The sequence below is a fragment of the Empidonax traillii genome, unplaced genomic scaffold, assembly GCF_003031625.1.
Source record: "Empidonax traillii isolate 1590-97213 ecotype Southwest subspecies unplaced genomic scaffold, ASM303162v1 scaffold312:size2399984, whole genome shotgun sequence".
Lineage (NCBI taxonomy): Eukaryota > Metazoa > Chordata > Aves > Passeriformes > Tyrannidae > Empidonax > Empidonax traillii.
The window spans coordinates 1,894,740-1,913,059 of NW_020955505.1; the positions used below are offsets into that span (position 1 = coordinate 1,894,740).

The window sequence follows — 18,320 nt, forward strand, 5'->3', positions numbered from 1 at the left end:
TATAACAACATTTCAAGCATGACAACAGAACAATGATATACTTTATGGTACCACATCAACAAAAATACAATCCAAAGAACATATGAACAAATAACGATGTTTTCATATGCATTAAACTTCCAGATGCAGGAATTATGTTTATAAGTCACATGCATGCACAGCTAGAAATCACATTCCTTCTTTTTGGGCAGTAGCTGTACTCTAACTAAAAATGTTTATATGATTTCCTTGGCTGATGTGGAGAGTACACAATGTTGAATCAACATGCCAAAACAAGACATCATTCCTGTATCAGACAATCCCCTGATAATGCAACAGTATCCCTAAAAAAGATTTGGGGTTACAAGTGCGGAGAAAATCATCATTCTTTGTCTTTTAACATTTCCTTTGTCAATGAACTTTCTGTCATATCCTTTCTAAAGACAATGATTGATATGAGAAACTATGAGCAAAAGGGAAAATAACAAAAACTGTAAATGAAATAATGTAAAATATCAAAATAGTTATCAGATTTCCTAAAGATCCAAAACTAAAGGAGGAAAGTTATCAGGTAAATAAAATTGAGTCCCAATTAAAACTAACATGAGACCAATCGCAGTAATAGGTCTTACACTGCTGTAGAAACAAAATGTTTACAGATAAATAGAATTGGAATGTAACATTTTCTCAATGAGTTACAAGTATGAGAGAGCTCTTTCTTCATTTGCAAAATAGAAACAGATACATGCTACCTCTTTCCTTTTGTAGTTGGTTTTTTTTTTTTTTTTTTTTTTACAGCAATCTTGTGTCAACGCTTGATCTTCTTCAAAACAAATTATTTATGTTGAGCTTGGCCCCAAATCAGTGAATTAAAATACAAAATAGTAGTCTCAAGATAAAAGAATGCTGTATTTTGGAAAAGCAGGGTTACACTGAATGAGCTAAATATGAAGATTTCTATATTATTACATGAAGTACAAAAGAAATAAAGCATACAAGAGCCATAATACTGTTTATATTACAACTTAAATTAACTTTTCCATTTATTATCAGAGATCCTTTTCTACAATATAGAATACAAAGGGGGACCTACAATTTTGCTCTGATATTTGGAATAGGTTTTTTTTTTGGGGGGGGCAATGTATCAGATTAGCTAATACAATATTGTTTCTACAAATGAAAACTTCTTCAGTCATTTATATCACATTGCAATAGTTTTATTTTGAGAATATTTCACACCTTAGTTACTTTGTTGAAATGAGTTGAGACTTCTGTTTAAGGAGATCTCTTCACCCAACAGAAGAAATAATAGTACCCTCTTTCTGAGTAATATAATGGCCTTTCTGAGATCACAGTTGTACTACAATGTATTATAAATATCTAGCTTTAAAAATTGATTTAATTTCACACTAGCCTAAAAAGATTCCAAGCCAAGGTATTCAGCATAGTAACTGTATATTGTACTTGTCAAGAATAATTTTGCATTTTAAATTGTTCTGTAAGGATTCAATGTGCAAACCCCTTAGAGTCAGCAGATTTCATCTGGCATTGAATGGATACTAAAACGGATCTCTGAATGAATAATTCTCAAAAGTACAAAGTATTATCTTTTACTGTATAATTATAAAATCATTACAGATTTGTAATTGAAATCATTCATTGACAATTTTTTAAAAAAACAGCTACATGTTAATAATACTGAATTTATGCTTCATTTTAGAATTTATCCTTCCTCACAATATGAGAAACTACACAATGGAATGAAATTCTGTTCCTTTAGAAACCCATAGCCAGTTTTGACTGACTTCAGAATGTCAGAGCTTGATTTGTTGTCTGTCTGAACTATATTAGTTAGCTTATTGGAGCTGAAAGAGTGGTATAGAACATCATATACATTTTAAAATTGCACTTTCTGCATTATTCTGATGTTATACAATGTTTAATTTCATGACTTCTCTGAAATTAAAATGAATGACATGCAATAAAAAAAAGAATTCAAAGTGCTTAGCTGTTTGACTTCTCCAATTCTTTAAGATTTCAATTTCAGGATGAAGTGGGGAACAGGAACTTACCTACTTGGTACTTTGGGTAATAAGGTGCCATTTGTCCACTACTGCATGATTGTCTCTTATGCCTTTTTCTTAAATTTGTATCAGTGGTCTCCCATTGTGGACTTTTTCTTTTGTTTATTCTGATAAGAACTTCAGAACTACCAGCAGGATTATCGTCCTGGTTTATACTACTACTTAACTTTCTGCTGTGAAACTGGTCATCCAGCCTTTCAGTCACTTTAGAAGAATTAGATCCTTTAGATGTTTCCATTTCATTTTCTTGTTTCTTTAATGCATTTTGCTTAGTAGAATGGGACCTTAAAAGAGGATGTCTTTTTTCTTCCATATAGGCCTGAGTGCTTTTACTGTCAACAGTTTCAGAAGAATAAAGGACATTATTTAGCTTAAATGAATTGTGCTGCTCAATATGGTTGATTTTTCTCAGAAATATCCTACAGTCTTTAAAGGTTTTGGCTTTCCAAGTATTTTGAAACAGTTTATCTTGGCTTTGTTCTTTTCTAACATTTTGCTGGCAACAAATTGTTCCATTTGTCTCTGAATGTGACTTAAGTATATTTGCTATACCAGGATGTGGGTTAAAGTCAGAAGATCCCATCATCTGTTGAACAAATGCATCTCTGGCTTCATTTTCAGTTGGCAAGAGGCTATTCTGAGACTCTACCAAAGTCTGAGCAGGCTGGATTTCTAGCATATTTTTTTCCTGGAGCTTGGGTGTTTCATCATCGGTTTCCCCACTTGTACTTTTAAACAATTGGCTTTGGCAAAATAACTGCAAATTTTTCTTTTTTGATTTCCAGCCTCCAGGAGCTGCATTATAGAGCTTTTTTGTTTGTCCCCACCTATCATGCTGCAACTTTTTAAATTCATTTCTTTTTAATCTGGCTAATGTGAAATTACTTTTCATGCTTAAGACTGGAGACCTCACCATGTTATGCAATATTTGCAATTTCCCTGCTGGTTTTGAAGGGGAGGATAGTGCAAACTTTTTAAAGTGCTTTCTGAAAGGGCAAGTACTAGGATCAGATTGTTTAGTTTCAGTCTTTGTCTCTCTAGTACTAACTACTTCTAAGGGATTGCGAGCATTTGCCTTTCTCACTAAAGAGAGAGACTGTGTTTCTGTAGTTTGCATAAACCAGGTGCAGAGTTCATTCATATTACACTTTTTCTGGAAAAGCATTTTTACAGGTGATGTTTCAAGTTCTACAAGGCAGGAGTCTAAAGGATTTGACATTTCAGTATTACAGTCTTGTTCAATGGGATCCCTTTTTTCACATACACATTTTTCAAACTCACTTCCCCCCACACGCAACCAGGTATTAGTTATCTGTTCAAATCTATTATTTAGTTCTTCCAACAAAGTGTCACTTGAAGTGGAAGTAGGCCACCACCTGAGAGAGGGATTTGATGAAAATATGGGATCTGATGATACTTCATTAATGTGCCCGAATTCACCATCCTTAAGATCCTTTTTAGCATTTCCTGAATTTCTCAGCTCTGAGGTATCTTTGGATGCTGTGCTCTGATTTGATTGGGCATGTTTTTCCTTTTGCTCTTTAGCTTTTTTCAAATGGAGTTTATAAGATTTATGTAGTAAGGCACTTCTACAAGTAAATGCACTAGAAGATGCTAATGAATGTAAAAAATGCAGTGAGGGTTTTCTGTCTCTGGCAGAATGTCTTGATGGCATTTCACGTTTTCTTGACATTGCTGTAGTAACATTGGGTGATCCATCCTCTCTAGAATCTTTCTGCACTTGGCCCATATTATTGCACAGTTGATTTTTTCTCTCCTGTGGTATGGTTTTTTCTAACACATTCTGCTGTTGTAAAGGAGGCAAACCGTTGCTAATGCTCACTTTTCTTTCCTGAGGTGAAAGTCTACTAACAGTCACTAATATGCCAGAAATTTTTACTTTTGCTGGCCTACCAGGTTTTCGAACGGTGGTTAATGGTTTCTTAATCTGCCGTATGACATTGCTGCAAGGATGTGGCGATGCTGGGTTACTCTTGATAGGTCTGACATAGTCATAACCAGAGACCTCCTCCTTTTCAGTAGAAGGATTTTGAAAGGCTTTTACTATTTCAGTCAAAGAATTTCCAGTTTCTGTATTGTGCTTCACTTTGCTGGGGTCATTGGCAAAATCAGAATCATTATGTTGTGTGGGCAGCTTGCTAATTACATTTAGATTACCTTCAGAAACATGTCTCTTCGTTCTTCTTGACCTTCCAAAAACAACTGTCACAGTAATATTTTTGTTGCTGTTAGCTTCTTCCATTACTGCTGCATCAGACTTGTTGCTTTTACCACCACTGCTAAGTTCAGGTCTAGCTTTTGTGCTTCCATTCATATCCATTTTTGGTTTTGGAGGCCGTCCAATAGGTCTCTTAACCTGCTTAACTACCTGAGGACCTATTTTCTTTGGTCTACCAGGTTTTCTTTTTAAAACCAATTCACTGCTACTGCTTGATTTCTCTACAACTTCATCATTTTTTTTCAAATCATTTACGTTAGCCTGACCAACTGGACAAGAGCTTGTAATTGCTTCTGCATAAACACAACTTGACTCCTCCTTGGTATCATTTTCACTGTAATCACAGTCCTTAACACAGACTGCATGAGAAAGGTCTCCTGTGGCCTGTTTGTCTAACAAAGTGTTCATGTGCCCTTGAAACAAACACAGATCTGTGCTTCCTTTAGGAGATGCAGTTGCAGATGTCAAAGTGTATTTGACTCCTTCATGACTATTGACCTCTGAAACAAACATAAGCTTAATAGGACTAGAGTAGTTTAAGGGAGATGAGATCTCCCCAGCTTCAGGTGTTGCTTGCAAGTCCCCATTACTGGAAGTTGAGCTGGATGAACTAAAGGTCAGAGATTTCAAAAGGCCGTCATTAATTTCTTGATCTATAACCATTTCTTGTTGGTTTGTTGTGACACAAATTGCTCTGATTTTACTGCTGCTTGGCACATGTGGATGTGAGAGGAAGCTTTGTCCTGTGCATCCCGTTTCACTTAGAGTAAAGGGTAAGCCCCTTCTAGCAACTGGGTTCATAACCTGTTCATAAGCATTATCTTTTAATTTTTGGCTTATTTTGTAACTATCCAATAATGAGTTGTTACTCCTGGCTAAGTTTAATGTATCTTCTAAACGCTCCACAACAACTTGCAGATTTGTGTCTCTCACAATTTTGCTTATATTTATGTCACTACATCTTTCAACATCTTTATTTATTTTAATGTTTTCCAAACTTTCTAAAGACTTTTTTGCACTGGATGACTTTCTAAACATGACATTGTTTGTTACATACACAGAGTACCATCCAGGAGGCACAATGTTACGTTTAGTTCTGCCCAAGATTTCATTATTCTCATCCTTTAGAGAAATCTGACCAGTCTCTTTTAAGGGTGCACCATCTCCTTGTGTATTCGGGAGTTTTGCCTGGCTGGCTGCAATAGCACTGTTTTCTGAAAGAACTAAAAAGCCAGAACTGGTTTGAAAATTAGTAAGAGGTAGTTTGAAAGACTCTGTTTGGTGTACTGGAAAGCACATTGGTTTGGTTTGGCAATTCACACATGGGTTACTTTCAAGATGTTGCAAAGCCTCATCTTCTATCACAGTAAAACGATGTCTTTTATTTGGATGTATTTTATCAATTTTTTTTGTAGATTTTTTTGCATTTCTCTCAGAAATTGACTTTTTTCTTACAAGAGTTTCATCAAGGCTTGCAAGCTCCCTCTTGATTTGCAAAGACTGTCGTCGAATGACTGGTGAATCAGGAGAATTATATGTTGCAAATAAAGTTTCCTGACGCTTGCGAAATCTTGTCTGGATAATTTTATTTTCCATTTGTTTATCGTGTTGGCGAAGTAATTCCATAAAGCTGTAATCACTTGCCTTGGCATTATGCAAAAGAGACGTTACGAAGTCTCCTAACTTGACATCGTTTTCTGGTGCCCTGTCACTGCTAGAAAGTTTTACAAGATTTGTTGCTATATCTGTAGTGTCTATTGATTTCAGCTTTTCATTAATGCGGTCCATTAAACCTTGAAAAATGGCAGAATGTTCACCTTGCTCAGACTTCTCAGAACTAATGTAATCATCACTGCTTTGGGGGTCTGTTGATATCCATGTTCCATCTGAACATTCGGTCTCTTTCCCTTTGCATGTTTTACTTCCATATTCAAATTCTTCTTTGCTTCCTTCAGCTGGCAAGAGGGACGGAGGCTGGTTGATGGATATTTCAAGCTTGTTGTTGTCCAAAGTCGGAAAATCCATAACCGATCCTTCCAATGATTCAAATTCTTTGCTGTGTACAGGTGACAGTGGAGGTGGTGATGGGCTGCGAGATCTATTTGCATTTTTAATGCCGCTTAGGAGATCACAGTCCTTAGCTGAGTATGTACATGCTGCTGCTTTCACAGAATGCCTGTTATAATTTTGCAATTGGTCAGCACAATACTTAGGAGAACTACATGCTTTGTTCACCATTGTCTTAATACATCCAATCGTTACAGCTTGGCATGACAAAGAAGGGAAATCTTTAATACAAACAGAGAGAGGTGGTAAACAAGTGTTTGGCCTTTGATTTTGTAAACAGCACCTTTTCGTCAGCACATGTCCATCGCAATTGCAAAATGAAATGTGAACATCCTCTTCAGTAAGGGAACTGGGAGTTTCAGAGTGGACCAAATGTGTTTGCTTGCAACTGCAAACTATAGGAACATTCTCATCTTGTATTAAAAATTTTAACATAGCCAGAGTCTGTTGCCAGTGATATGAACAAAAAGACTCCAAAACTTTGTTTAATGTTGATTTTCCTTTCTCCAAATTAGCTGTTTCCTCTGAATTTGCATCAGCTGTTGAGCTTGAACTGAAAATGAAAACAAATCAAAACAAAATATAAATTACAGTAAAACACCACATCTAATGGTTGTTATAATGGTTAAACTCAAACCTAAAAACCTGAAGTTTACAAAACAGTTCTGCTCTATTTGCACTATTCAATCACACTTGCAAGTGTCACTAGCAATGATGTGCACCTTATCTTGTCAGTGACAACACTACCTTTAAGAAAAATAACCAGGAAGAAATTAGGGGCAAAAAGAACTATATCTATAATTACAATAATGTTAACTTTCTGATATTTCAAACTATTTTAGCCGTTAATGAAGGAAAATCTCACCAAGAACCTGGTGAGCTTCGTATTGCTCCCATTTCACTAACTGAGGCACAGAGAAGGTAAATGACTAAGGTCAAGGTTGTGGCAGAAGAAAGAATGGATCCATCTCTCCCAAATCCCACTCTTAGATATTTAAATATCCAAGTGTATTGAGTGCTTTTCAGGATATAACTTGAAGATATTTATAAGGACATTTTTATTTCTAGATTTATTTTTAAAGAATACCTAACAAGCTAACAGAAAATGGGAAAAACAGCCACTTGCTACTGTTATTGTTCTTTGAAGGTAAAAATTTGACTTCCAGTTTTCAAATAAATTGCAGTGGTGCATCACAGGCTCTTCATTGTAATATATTACACACACACACACACACACACACGCACACGCACACACATACAGAGATTCCTTCATTAAACAAAAACAGAGATAATTACCATTGGAATAAGTAACTTCTGTGATAAAGATTAATATCCCTTAAATCTCAAATGCAGGGTAGGCCTATATCTAGACAGGACTTTTGAGCAGTTGTTCTCAAAGATATTAACTAAAAATAAAATAACTTATAAAATACTATCTTAACTATTTAATCAATTTCTTATAAATTATTAAAACTAATGTCACTACTTACCTAATCAATCATTTATATTGAAAAGCTGAAAATTTTCCATGGTAGAAATTAATACAGGTATTTCTTCAATTAAATACAAAATCCTTATGCTGGATAGCAACTATCAACAGATAGTTAACACCTAGTTCAAATGTTTTACTGAAACCAATTGCATGAGCAGAAAATGTTAGAAGAATTCTGTTTTAGAAAAGTATGTATTATTTAAACATATCACCAAACTCTGAACATGACACTAACTTTTTTTCCTATTATCCCCTGTAATTTTTTTGCATTTAAGCCTATACTTTGAAAAAATTTCATTTTGATTTGGTTTACAACTATATTGATCAATGAACAAACATATTTAAAATTTAATGCACTGTATTTATATAAAGTTACCTATTCATTAATTAACACATACTCAGAATTATTATATCACTAATAACTTTTAGCTCTAAGTTTCTTACTAGAAATTATTACACACAAATTTGTATTGTTATTGTCCTATGCAGATTTTAAAGTTTAGAGCTTAAAAACAGCCAACTCTACATAATAATTCTTTGTGTTTTTTCCTTCTCCTATAACATTCAGTATGAAATGGTATATATTCAAAATCAAGCATCTACGTGATACTAACTCGTAAAAGTGCAAGATAATTGTGCTGGTATTAGTTGAAATTGTGATTATGTTTAAACTGAAATAATTAAGTCTTAAAATCCTCTTTGAACCTGCAATCTAAAGTAGAAACAACATTATTCAACAGAATGTCATTGCCAGGATTTAACTGTTTTTGCAGTACCACTACTCTTCTGAATCTGACTTCAACTAATTCAGGAGTCGCAAGGTGCTGAAACGTATCAACACTTGTGAAAACAAAGCTTATTCTAGCAATACAATAAAGGACAAAAGGATAAAGGATAAAAGCTAACTGCCTTCCCCACCACCATGACTTTAATTAAACAATGTTTTGAAAGGCCAACTAGAAAAATTTATATAGCACCATGTCTTCATCTTCAATATTTCGTTTGTATACCAAGAGTAAATTTTTTAAGTACTAATTTGCTAAAAAGATAGCTACAGTAGTCTTTTTTTGGACTGAATCTTTAAACAGGTACCTTTCTGTCTTTCTAGACTTTCAAGGTAGGTCTGTAGTTTCACTGGAGAACTTTAATTGTAGAGAACCTGTATCCATAACTGCTACTTAAAGTCTGTTCAGTGTCTGGAACCCTATAACCTTCTCAAAGTCAGTAACCAAAATTTCCACAGACTTTCCACAAACTGTTTTGCATTTGCTAAGTGAAGATCAACTTGTATAAAGGAATATCCTGGTTATCACAGACATACTGGACATTCCTCTAAAACAATTTCTTTCCTCGTTATCTACCCCTGTGTAATGTCTATGACCTGCTTTCCCTTAGCGTGAGTTAGTTTGTAAAGCTGATAGACAACTTAACTTCACCTATTACAATAGCACCACATTCCAAATGATCTTCCAAGTTTGTGGAAACACATCAAGCCCTTACTCAATCACCATCTGGGAGCAGAGCTTACAACACAAAGCATTAAAGCAATACATTTTCCCTGAAATGTCTTTCTGAAGAGATGTCAATATTTTTAAGCAAACTAATATTTAGTAGCTTTTCAATAAAACTATGGAATTATGCTTCAGTCTCTTGCAATTCCTTCCTACAGCTCTTTAAATCTGCATTGGCACACAGCAGTTTAGACTATCCTCAGGATATAAGGCTTAAACAGTAATTTCATAGAAGGAAGAGCTATCACTTTCACAACTGCATGCTTCCTTCACAGAACTGTCTTACATCTCCTCCAAACCACAGACAGAAAGATGGCTGGAGAGTGTGGGACGGAAAGGGAGGGGTTGGGGTGAGAGGGCCAATATGCACTGCTCCCCCCGTACCTTTGTGCAAGGCATCACTGCAGACAAAGGTAAAGCATGGAATGACACTATTTCCTTTCTAGAGGACAGAGGCAGTTAGTGACAAGGAGTGGGGACTGGCTGGAGTCCAAAACTGGCACAAAGGTTCATGATAAGGTTCATCACCTGCCTTTCAACGTATTATTTTATGTATAAAGGCAGTAAAACTTTGCCTCCTCCACAAAAACTATCAGGAAAGAGCTCTACCAGAGGACTACCAGAGGAGGTCCTTCCCTAGAGGTATGTCTTCTGTCATCTCAAGACAGAGATAAGATAGATGAATCTAGCAAGTTCTCTACAGACTGGGAACAGGAACAAAAAACATACTTTCAAGTACTCATACGAACGGCATAAACTATTATGGAAATATGAATCTGTCTTACAGAAATGTTTGTTTTCTGACTTTACTAAGTAAGTAAATACCTAAAAAAAGCTATATGTTATCTGTAATGTATAATTTTTAGCTGCAAACTAAAGAGGGTAACTGTTAGAAAATTAGTTCTCTGAATTTCTTCTCATTAATGAGCAATGAATCAATCTGAGAAAAGAAACCATCCTTAAAGCTGCTATTTCTGATGAAATTCTCATAGCAAGTTAGTCATTATGTGCTTAATTGGTACAGTTCTTGATCTTATGCCACTGCTAATAAACTTGTGCCTCAGGAATAAGTCAAATAAGTCAGTGTACAGGTTTTTGTTTCTTTCTTATTTTTTTACTGAATGAGCAAATCAATCACACATCAGTGTTGTAAATTTATGTGCAAAAGCATTGAAGTGCTTTACTACAAATTACAACGTAGAAACACGTTAACTAAACAATTAAATTCATACAATCAGATTTAGGAATATAACAACACAAAGAAGAAACAGAATTACAGTACATTTACAACACAAGACAAATACATGGAATTCATTAGAAAATATTGTAATAAATAATTCATGAATTATAGTGCAATTGATTTATGCATAAATATAACTAATTGCCTAAAAATCAGTTGTTAACAAAAATCTGTCAAAAATCAAGGCAGCCACAGAGTTTTACTAAATTACTGCGACAATGGAAATACTGCAATTAAAAAACAAATACAAGTATTTGTACTGTAAACAACTAAAAAAATCAGTCTCACTAAAGTTAATATACAATTTAATATAAAATTGTCATTAGCTACCAGAAATGGTTTAAACAGCTTTACTGAGCAGTAGTTCTAAAAACAGAGGCACTGTTTTTTAATATAAAATACTTGAGAAACATTCAAATAAGTAGAAAGCATGTAGGGCTTGCTTTCACCTTCATTTAAAAGTCTGCTGAAACAGGAATTTTCAGAAATTGTCAATTACTAAGTAGTGACTGGTAACTGAATTTATAAAACAGTTCAAAATGTATAATTTAAATGACAATTAATGAAATATATAGGGGTTGGGGAAGGAGAATTTACACATTTCCCTGCCTTTCCTTAGTTGTGTAATTAAAGGTTAGCCTAATAATTAGAAACAAATAATTCTGTTCTTTTAAACACTTACAGGTTGAGTATCATCTATAAACTATCAAAAAATATCTTAATTACTATTTCTGACCAAAAAATAAATACAAATACTAAAATGTTGAAAATTAATTATAATATTACATACAAAACTACTGAGTACTGTTAAGTCAATAGTAAAATGATCCCTGATTTTATGAATCCTGTTAAATTTTTGGTCAGGTCATCTTTTAAACGATATAAAAAGAGTACTGTTACTTGCCTTCAATATAAAGTTCTGACTCAAATTTCTAACTTTGTCTGAGGAGTAGAAAACATCAGTATGGTACAAATAGTAGGCAATGTATCGAAGCCCCAGATTTTTGCAAGTAAAACGGTATAAAGACAGATGTTGAAATGTTTACGTTTTTTCAACTGCATTTTTCAGTGGGGATATATTCACAAATTAATCCTTCTGGCCCTCCCTCACAAAATATGGCTTAATTCTTTTAAAACGAAAAGATGACCCTGACACCTGCTCTTCTGCAAACTCTTGATCAGGTACACTTCTGCCTAAAATCTTAGAATCATAGAATCTGCTGAGTTGGAAGGGACCCATCAGGATCATCGAGTCCAACTCCTGGCCCTGCACAGGACACCCCAAGAATCACACCATGTGCCTGAGAGATTCATTCTGTAATATGCAAGTAAACCTTAATGACTGAAGGAGATTCAGTGTAGATCTGAGAGACCAAAGAACTGAGATACTGGTTGTGCAGTTTCAGAGGATTATTCTGTTTTAAAATAGGAGTTATTTTTTAGTAGTGTTAATAGATATGGGCTAGATTTTGCCATCAGTATTGCAGTATGCTCTCCACTGAATTTAACGGCAAGTTTATCTATAAATAGAATTACCTGATGTGGCCCATATGTATCTAATGTACCAATTCATTTATATAATTAACCCATACACATGCAAATTTAAGTGGGGAAAAAAAATATGTGCATGTGTACCACACCTATAAAAGTTGAAGAAAAGTCTTTTTCTATGCCAAATTAGATGCATACAGAAAAAAACACATGTTAGGAGGAAAAGGGCATTGATGTTCAATAGTAAATGTATGAAGCAAGCCCCCCATTCATATGTAGACATATGCTTTTGATATTACATAAAAAAATTAAGTGTGATAAAAAGTCCAATGTAAATACTTTGAAATTTATGTAAAAACTGCAATTTGAAGGTAATTGGTCTCCCTTAAATTCTATTAAAAGTTACGTATTTAAAATGAACTAACTTCTAACTACCAAATTTATAAAGACTTTATATTATTGAAAGTTCAAAACAGCTTCACTGTTTAATATTTGTATTTCTATCAAGACCCTGAACTGCAAATTTGGTTATTAGCAAAATGATAATGTAACTTGGTATTCATTTTGATAAACTGAAAATGTTTTGAAATGTCACAGCAGCAAATACATTACAGTTACAGTGAGGTTTTTCAATAGGAGTGTGACACAATCCTTAAATAAATTTTAAGTAGTCATAACATCAACTAACCAGCACGTTTAAACAAAAAAACAAACAAACCCAAACCATTCTTAAGCTCATTCTGTGCACATTATGAACATGCTCTAAGTTGCATTCCATCTTTCTTTTTAAACCTTACAAGTTACCTTAATCGTCAAACTAAAAAGGAAAAATTATGTTAAAGTTTAAATTATTTTATGCTCTTAGTAATCCATCTTATTTCATATTTAATAATTCTATAACTACAGTAATTTCTCAGATTTCTTAAGTGTACACTTTGTAAACACCAATTTCTTTCTAAACAAACAACAAAATTTTCTTAAAATGATAAAAAAATGCAGTTTATGCCTGCTAAACACACATTTTTAGTAATGAAATGTTTTTCTTACTTGTATTGGATATTTAAGTAACGATAAACTTTTTTCTTTCACAGAATGTACTATATCCTACTAATACTTCACAAATCCACTTCCTTGTAAGGAACTAGCCTTTTTTTTTTTCTTTAAATCCATTGCTTTGTATAATCTGAGTTACTTACAATTTATTGCAAGTATTTTGTGAACTATAAAAGTCTGCTAACCCTTGGTTGTGTATTTCCATAATAAGATGGATAATTGAATGGGTAAAGTGGTTCTCCACCAATTAAAAATTATGCTTCACATGACAAATACTTCTTTTCCCAAAACATCTTTATGCTATTGACTACTAAATAAAACCTGAATCTTTTCACCTATTTATACAAGGATTATATTAAATACACACTATCAGAATTAAGTGAGCAACTCTATAATTCTGTCCACAGTGAAAACCCTGAATAAAACTATTTTTCAAAAGGCATGTATGTGGTTTTTGATCTGTATAGTTTCATGTCGTCTGTCAGAGTGAGCATATGTATTTCTCACATAGTGTGTGTATACAGACATACATACACACACACACAAAACAATTCTCTAACAATTATTCTACACAGGCTTGCTACTATTTTTGCAGCTGCCAGTCCCTGAATCTGTCATATTAAATAAGCCAGTATCTGGTAATCGGAGTTTCTTCTTCGGTGGAGTCTTCAATGTTCCAGATCTTTCTTTTACTTTATATTCTAAAGTGCTGTGAGGTACCCCATAAATTCCTTGTGCTTTGGAAACACTCATTTTCCCACTCATTACCATTGCAATTGCTTCTTCCATTATTTCGTGATCATACTGCCGATAGCGGCCACGTTTTTTTCTTGGTTGCTTATTATCTTTACGATCCAAACTATCTTCTGTATTTTCTGAGGTTCCATCTACTGTCCCATTCTTAGCATTAAGACACAAAGGAGAGAGGTCCCCATGCAGAAAGTAGGAGTCAACACTTGAGTGAGTTACAGGTCCAGAACATTCAATTTTGTTCTGTTTAGGGAGGATATTTTTCAATTTTTGAAGAGCTGATCCTTCTAAGACTGAGGAGGTTTTAGAAACGTGGTACATAACATCCAGAAGACCAGCAGTATCAGACTGTGGTTTGGACACAGAACTTATTCTTAGCTGAGGAATTTTTAATTGTACAGTAGGACTTGAAGTTTCATATTGTAGATTTTCACTTTTCTCTTTAAATTGAGTGACCATTCTCTGTAGAGTTAACTGGTGGAGGTAACTGGAAGCTGTTGGGAATTTTAATTCTGAGGTTTCAAGTAGACTGAGTTTACTTTTTTCTGTGCGCTCTGCTTGAGCTCTTGCCCACAAGGCTACTTTTTGTAGGACTGCACAAGTTTCTTTACTGTCTTTAAATGAATAACTATCATTGAAATCTCGAGTTTTATTTTTAAAAGGTGCAGGCTTTCCTGCTGGTAAGGCTTCTAAGTGGAGAAGTAAAGTTTTTTGAGGTATGCCATAAAGTATGCCTGCTTTATTTATGTCCAGTGCTCCAGACTGAATGTCTTTCAAAGCTTTTGAGAGTAAACCATCTGCAAACTCAGCACTTCTTTCCACATAGTCCTCTCTGTTTCTGTGTAGTCTCCTGGATGGATGGAATGAAACGATGGTAAACTGATGTATGAGAGACTCTCACACAGCTATGGAAGGGAAGGGTCCACTCCTTTATTATACTCCTTGCTTCGGTAACATCACTGCTTCTGATACTTTTTAGCCTTTGAGATGTGGTAGTTAAATGATTATCCTAGCAAAATGTTACAGTTCTGGTAGGACAGTGCATCAAAAATCATACGGTGGCTTCTACAGCAGCCCTTCCAAGAACTTTATATCCTAGCTCAGTATTTGATAATAGTCTCATGTGCTTGTTATATTCCCTTGTTCACATGCTTGCAGAGCAACACTGTTATAATTTTAGTTATACAATTAACATTCCGTTAAATACCCAAATCCTGAAGGAGTTTTTGTTAGTAGAAACGTGACGTTACCGCTAAACAAGTAATAAAAGAGTCAACCCCCTCATAGAAAATTTGCAGCAATAAGTACATAACTACACACAAACATCCCAGACTTACACGAAACTAGGCTTTCTACAACAGTAAGATAAAAGTGCTGTCGTTAACAATCAAGTCCATTTTCGCAAAATGAGACACAGTTTTAGAAACTTCTAGTCACTACTTACAGCTCACTAGTTACAAAGTCATACTCATTTTCAAACTTCTTCGTATGAGCAAATTAATAAAATGCACTTTTACATCATTCAACAAATACTGCTACTGTAGTCCTATCTGTAATAAGTTATTTGGTAAGACGTACAGGTGACAAAAAAGGGTCCTGCTATGGCTAGTGGATGGGAGGATGCCAAGATCATAAAATCCAACAAAACAATGCATTTCACTAATTTTGTGGTAGCTTTCAGCAGATGCAATAACATTCTCCATGCTGAATAAAGACATTTAACCATTTGCCACCACACACCATAGTCAGAACCATGATGTAAGTTTAAGTATGATGATTAAGAGCTCTCTCTCACGCGCTTGCTCTCTCTTATTAAAGAATGTTATAGATAATAGTCATTTAACTCGTTCATGTTAGTTGAAGAACATTTTACATCTAATTATTAACGTGGTCATTTTTGTCCAAAATTGAAGTTTCCTAAATAAACTCTAAAAGAATTATTTGCATTTTCTTCTACTCTTCTATTACTTTTAATGTGTTATGTAATCAATTTTCAGGTAATTTTTAGTAACATGAACTAAAGTTTGGTGATTGTTCTGATAACTTTTCTTTAAACAGAAAAAAAGGAAAAAGACAAATGAAACATATGATATATACATAGACACACACTTATGAGTGACAAAAATTCTTTTGAAAGCAAAATAGGAACCACATGTGTGTGCCAGTATATACAAGTATGTTATGAACATAAAACCTGACCAGAGAAGAGGAACCCGGATTGTCTTTTAAATAAGCCAAAGAGAGTCCTAAATGTTGCTTACCCAGACACTGAGTTTTCAGAACACAATGGATCGTATTTTGGTTCTTCCAACCTTGCGCTTTTCTTTGTAGAGAGATCTAGCACTCCATCCCCTGCAAAGAACGAGTAGTGATGATAACAGCGGTTTAAGGATGATCTCAAAAGATTTCGTTAGCAAATATTTTTTACCTATGGCACAACTTTCAAGCAGCTACTTTATCTTGTAAAATTTCTAACACCATATTCTGTTAACAATGTCAGCCCTCAGCAAATGATTTTGTACATTTCATTTGGAAAAACACTTTTTTAAAAAATGGAAAAAAATAAAGAGTAAACCCATTTGGAAAGAATAAAATCTAAAAGAATCTGTATTAAACAAAAACATGACTGCTTTCCTTAAAATCACATATGCATCTAGATTGCACTGTTTACTTTCAAGGCACGCAAAACAATGCACTGGATATTACTATTACTATTATTCATATTTACATGCTGTAAGCAAACAAGTCTGATGCTGAAGTTAAAATCGACCTAACCAAATCCTAGGCCTACAGGATAATTCAGGTTAATAAGGATCTCAGGAGGCCTCTAGACCAACCTCCTGCTCAGAGTAGGGTCAGCTGTGAGACCAGACCAGGTAACTGGATAAGCAGGTAGTACTCCAGCAACTGGGAAGCAAGCTTGAACTCAGTACAGGGTTTTAAGAAAATGAGACCTATGTCATTAAAGGTTTTAACAGTTTATTTATAGATATTCCTCCTGCTGCCTCCACATATACGCAATAACGAAATTAAAGAAACAGGAAGAGGTGGGAATCTGGGGTGGGAGTCTGCTCTGTTAAGTCACTGGTAAATGCTAAATTCAAGATTTATAGCTGGCTCTTGAAGTCTATGAAGCACTGAAATAGGAAAACATACTTTAAAAAAATCAGTATTTAAAAACACTGAAAACGAAAGAAACTAATTAGCACTTGAAATACTACTTTTAGTTTAAAGTTTTTTCTTAAAAAAAAAAAATCAATCACATTTTAATTATAATAAGTCCCCTGAATATATTTAATTTCATACCTTTCTTCCTTGGTTCTCTGTTTCAAACTTGGGCTGTTTTGTGTGCCTGAGCTCTGCGAATTCAATTTTGAGTTTCAACATGTAGCTCAACATTCAGCTCTACAATCACCCTTATACTACCCCTTATTACATTTACAGTGTCATTTTCATGTTACTGGTCATTATTTCTAAAGCATCAATCAACTGTATATATTTTCCCACAGGCTAAGATGCAGACATGAAGCACTGGCTGAAGAATCCAAATGCCAACAATCGAATAAGAAGTCAGGAACATGCTTTGGGTACCTCTCCTTTATACCAATAATGCAAAGAAATAGAGTTCTGTGTAATAATCAAATCCAACTATTTGTTTTGGACTGCTTTCTGACTGTTCTTCCGCAACTATTTTGCAGGAGAAGGGTAGACAAAGTAACATCATGAGTCAGCATTAGGAGAAAAATATTTATAAATATGCCACTTGTCAAAGATGCTCCTTTTCTCCTGAATATATTCCTTTCAAAGTCTTCCTTAGCCCTAAGAAAGTTAAAGGAAGGACTAATGTTAATCAACCTCCCTGATGCAGTGATATTAAAGAAGAAAAAGCCAATCAAAACCACTACAGAAATACTCTACAGGGACTATTTTGCCCACCGAATACTCCAGCTTGCAGTGTCCCCAAGTCCTGTGCAAGACAGATTTTATATGCTGTGTTCTGATGGTCATACAAAGGACATCTCTTTCTTAAGTGTTCGTGTGTTCCCTTTCACAACAGTTTTCCCGTCTGCAATTGATATTCATAGGTAATATGATAAAGTTTAGAGGAGATCACTGGAGAAAAATCTACTTCAAAGTTGACAACTCATCAAGCAATGAAGAGCTAATCATCTCTAATCAATTTACAAAAAAAAATTTCAAGCTAACTAAATTTTTACCAAAAAAAAAAAAAAAAAAGCCTCAACAAAAAAAACCCCAAAGGTTCTTATAGGATTCTATAATGAAATCTGACCAAAATAATTTTCATTTCCAGTCTTTCAGAATTGGTTTTGACAACACAAGGCTAGCATTAAATTGAAAAATTACTAAAAAGAACACAGTACTGAAAATGCAGGCTTCTGCAACAAAAAATTAG

The 18,320-nt window shown here is 34.4% G+C and overlaps 1 protein-coding gene across 10 annotated transcripts in view; it reads right to left on the reverse strand.

Annotated features, from left to right (window-relative positions):
- The window catches only part of LCORL (ligand dependent nuclear receptor corepressor like), an 83,177-nt gene that overhangs the window by 15,348 nt on the left and 49,509 nt on the right, over positions 1-18,320 (reverse strand). For 3 of the 10 annotated variants that reach the window (XM_027891187.1, XM_027891191.1, XM_027891192.1), the window contains exons 6-8: positions 16,168-16,258; positions 2,056-6,922; positions 24-323 (exon numbers count right to left, since the gene is read on the reverse strand). In XM_027891187.1, the coding sequence (XP_027746988.1) occupies positions 216-323; positions 2,056-6,922; positions 16,168-16,258 (5,066 nt within the window). In that variant the 3' untranslated portion in view covers positions 24-215. Of the gene's footprint in view, positions 1-23; positions 324-2,051; positions 6,923-10,481; positions 14,757-16,167; positions 16,259-18,320 lie in introns of those variants that run through there. The other 7 variants (XM_027891190.1, XM_027891188.1, XM_027891189.1 and 4 more) reach the window with 6 other exon arrangements.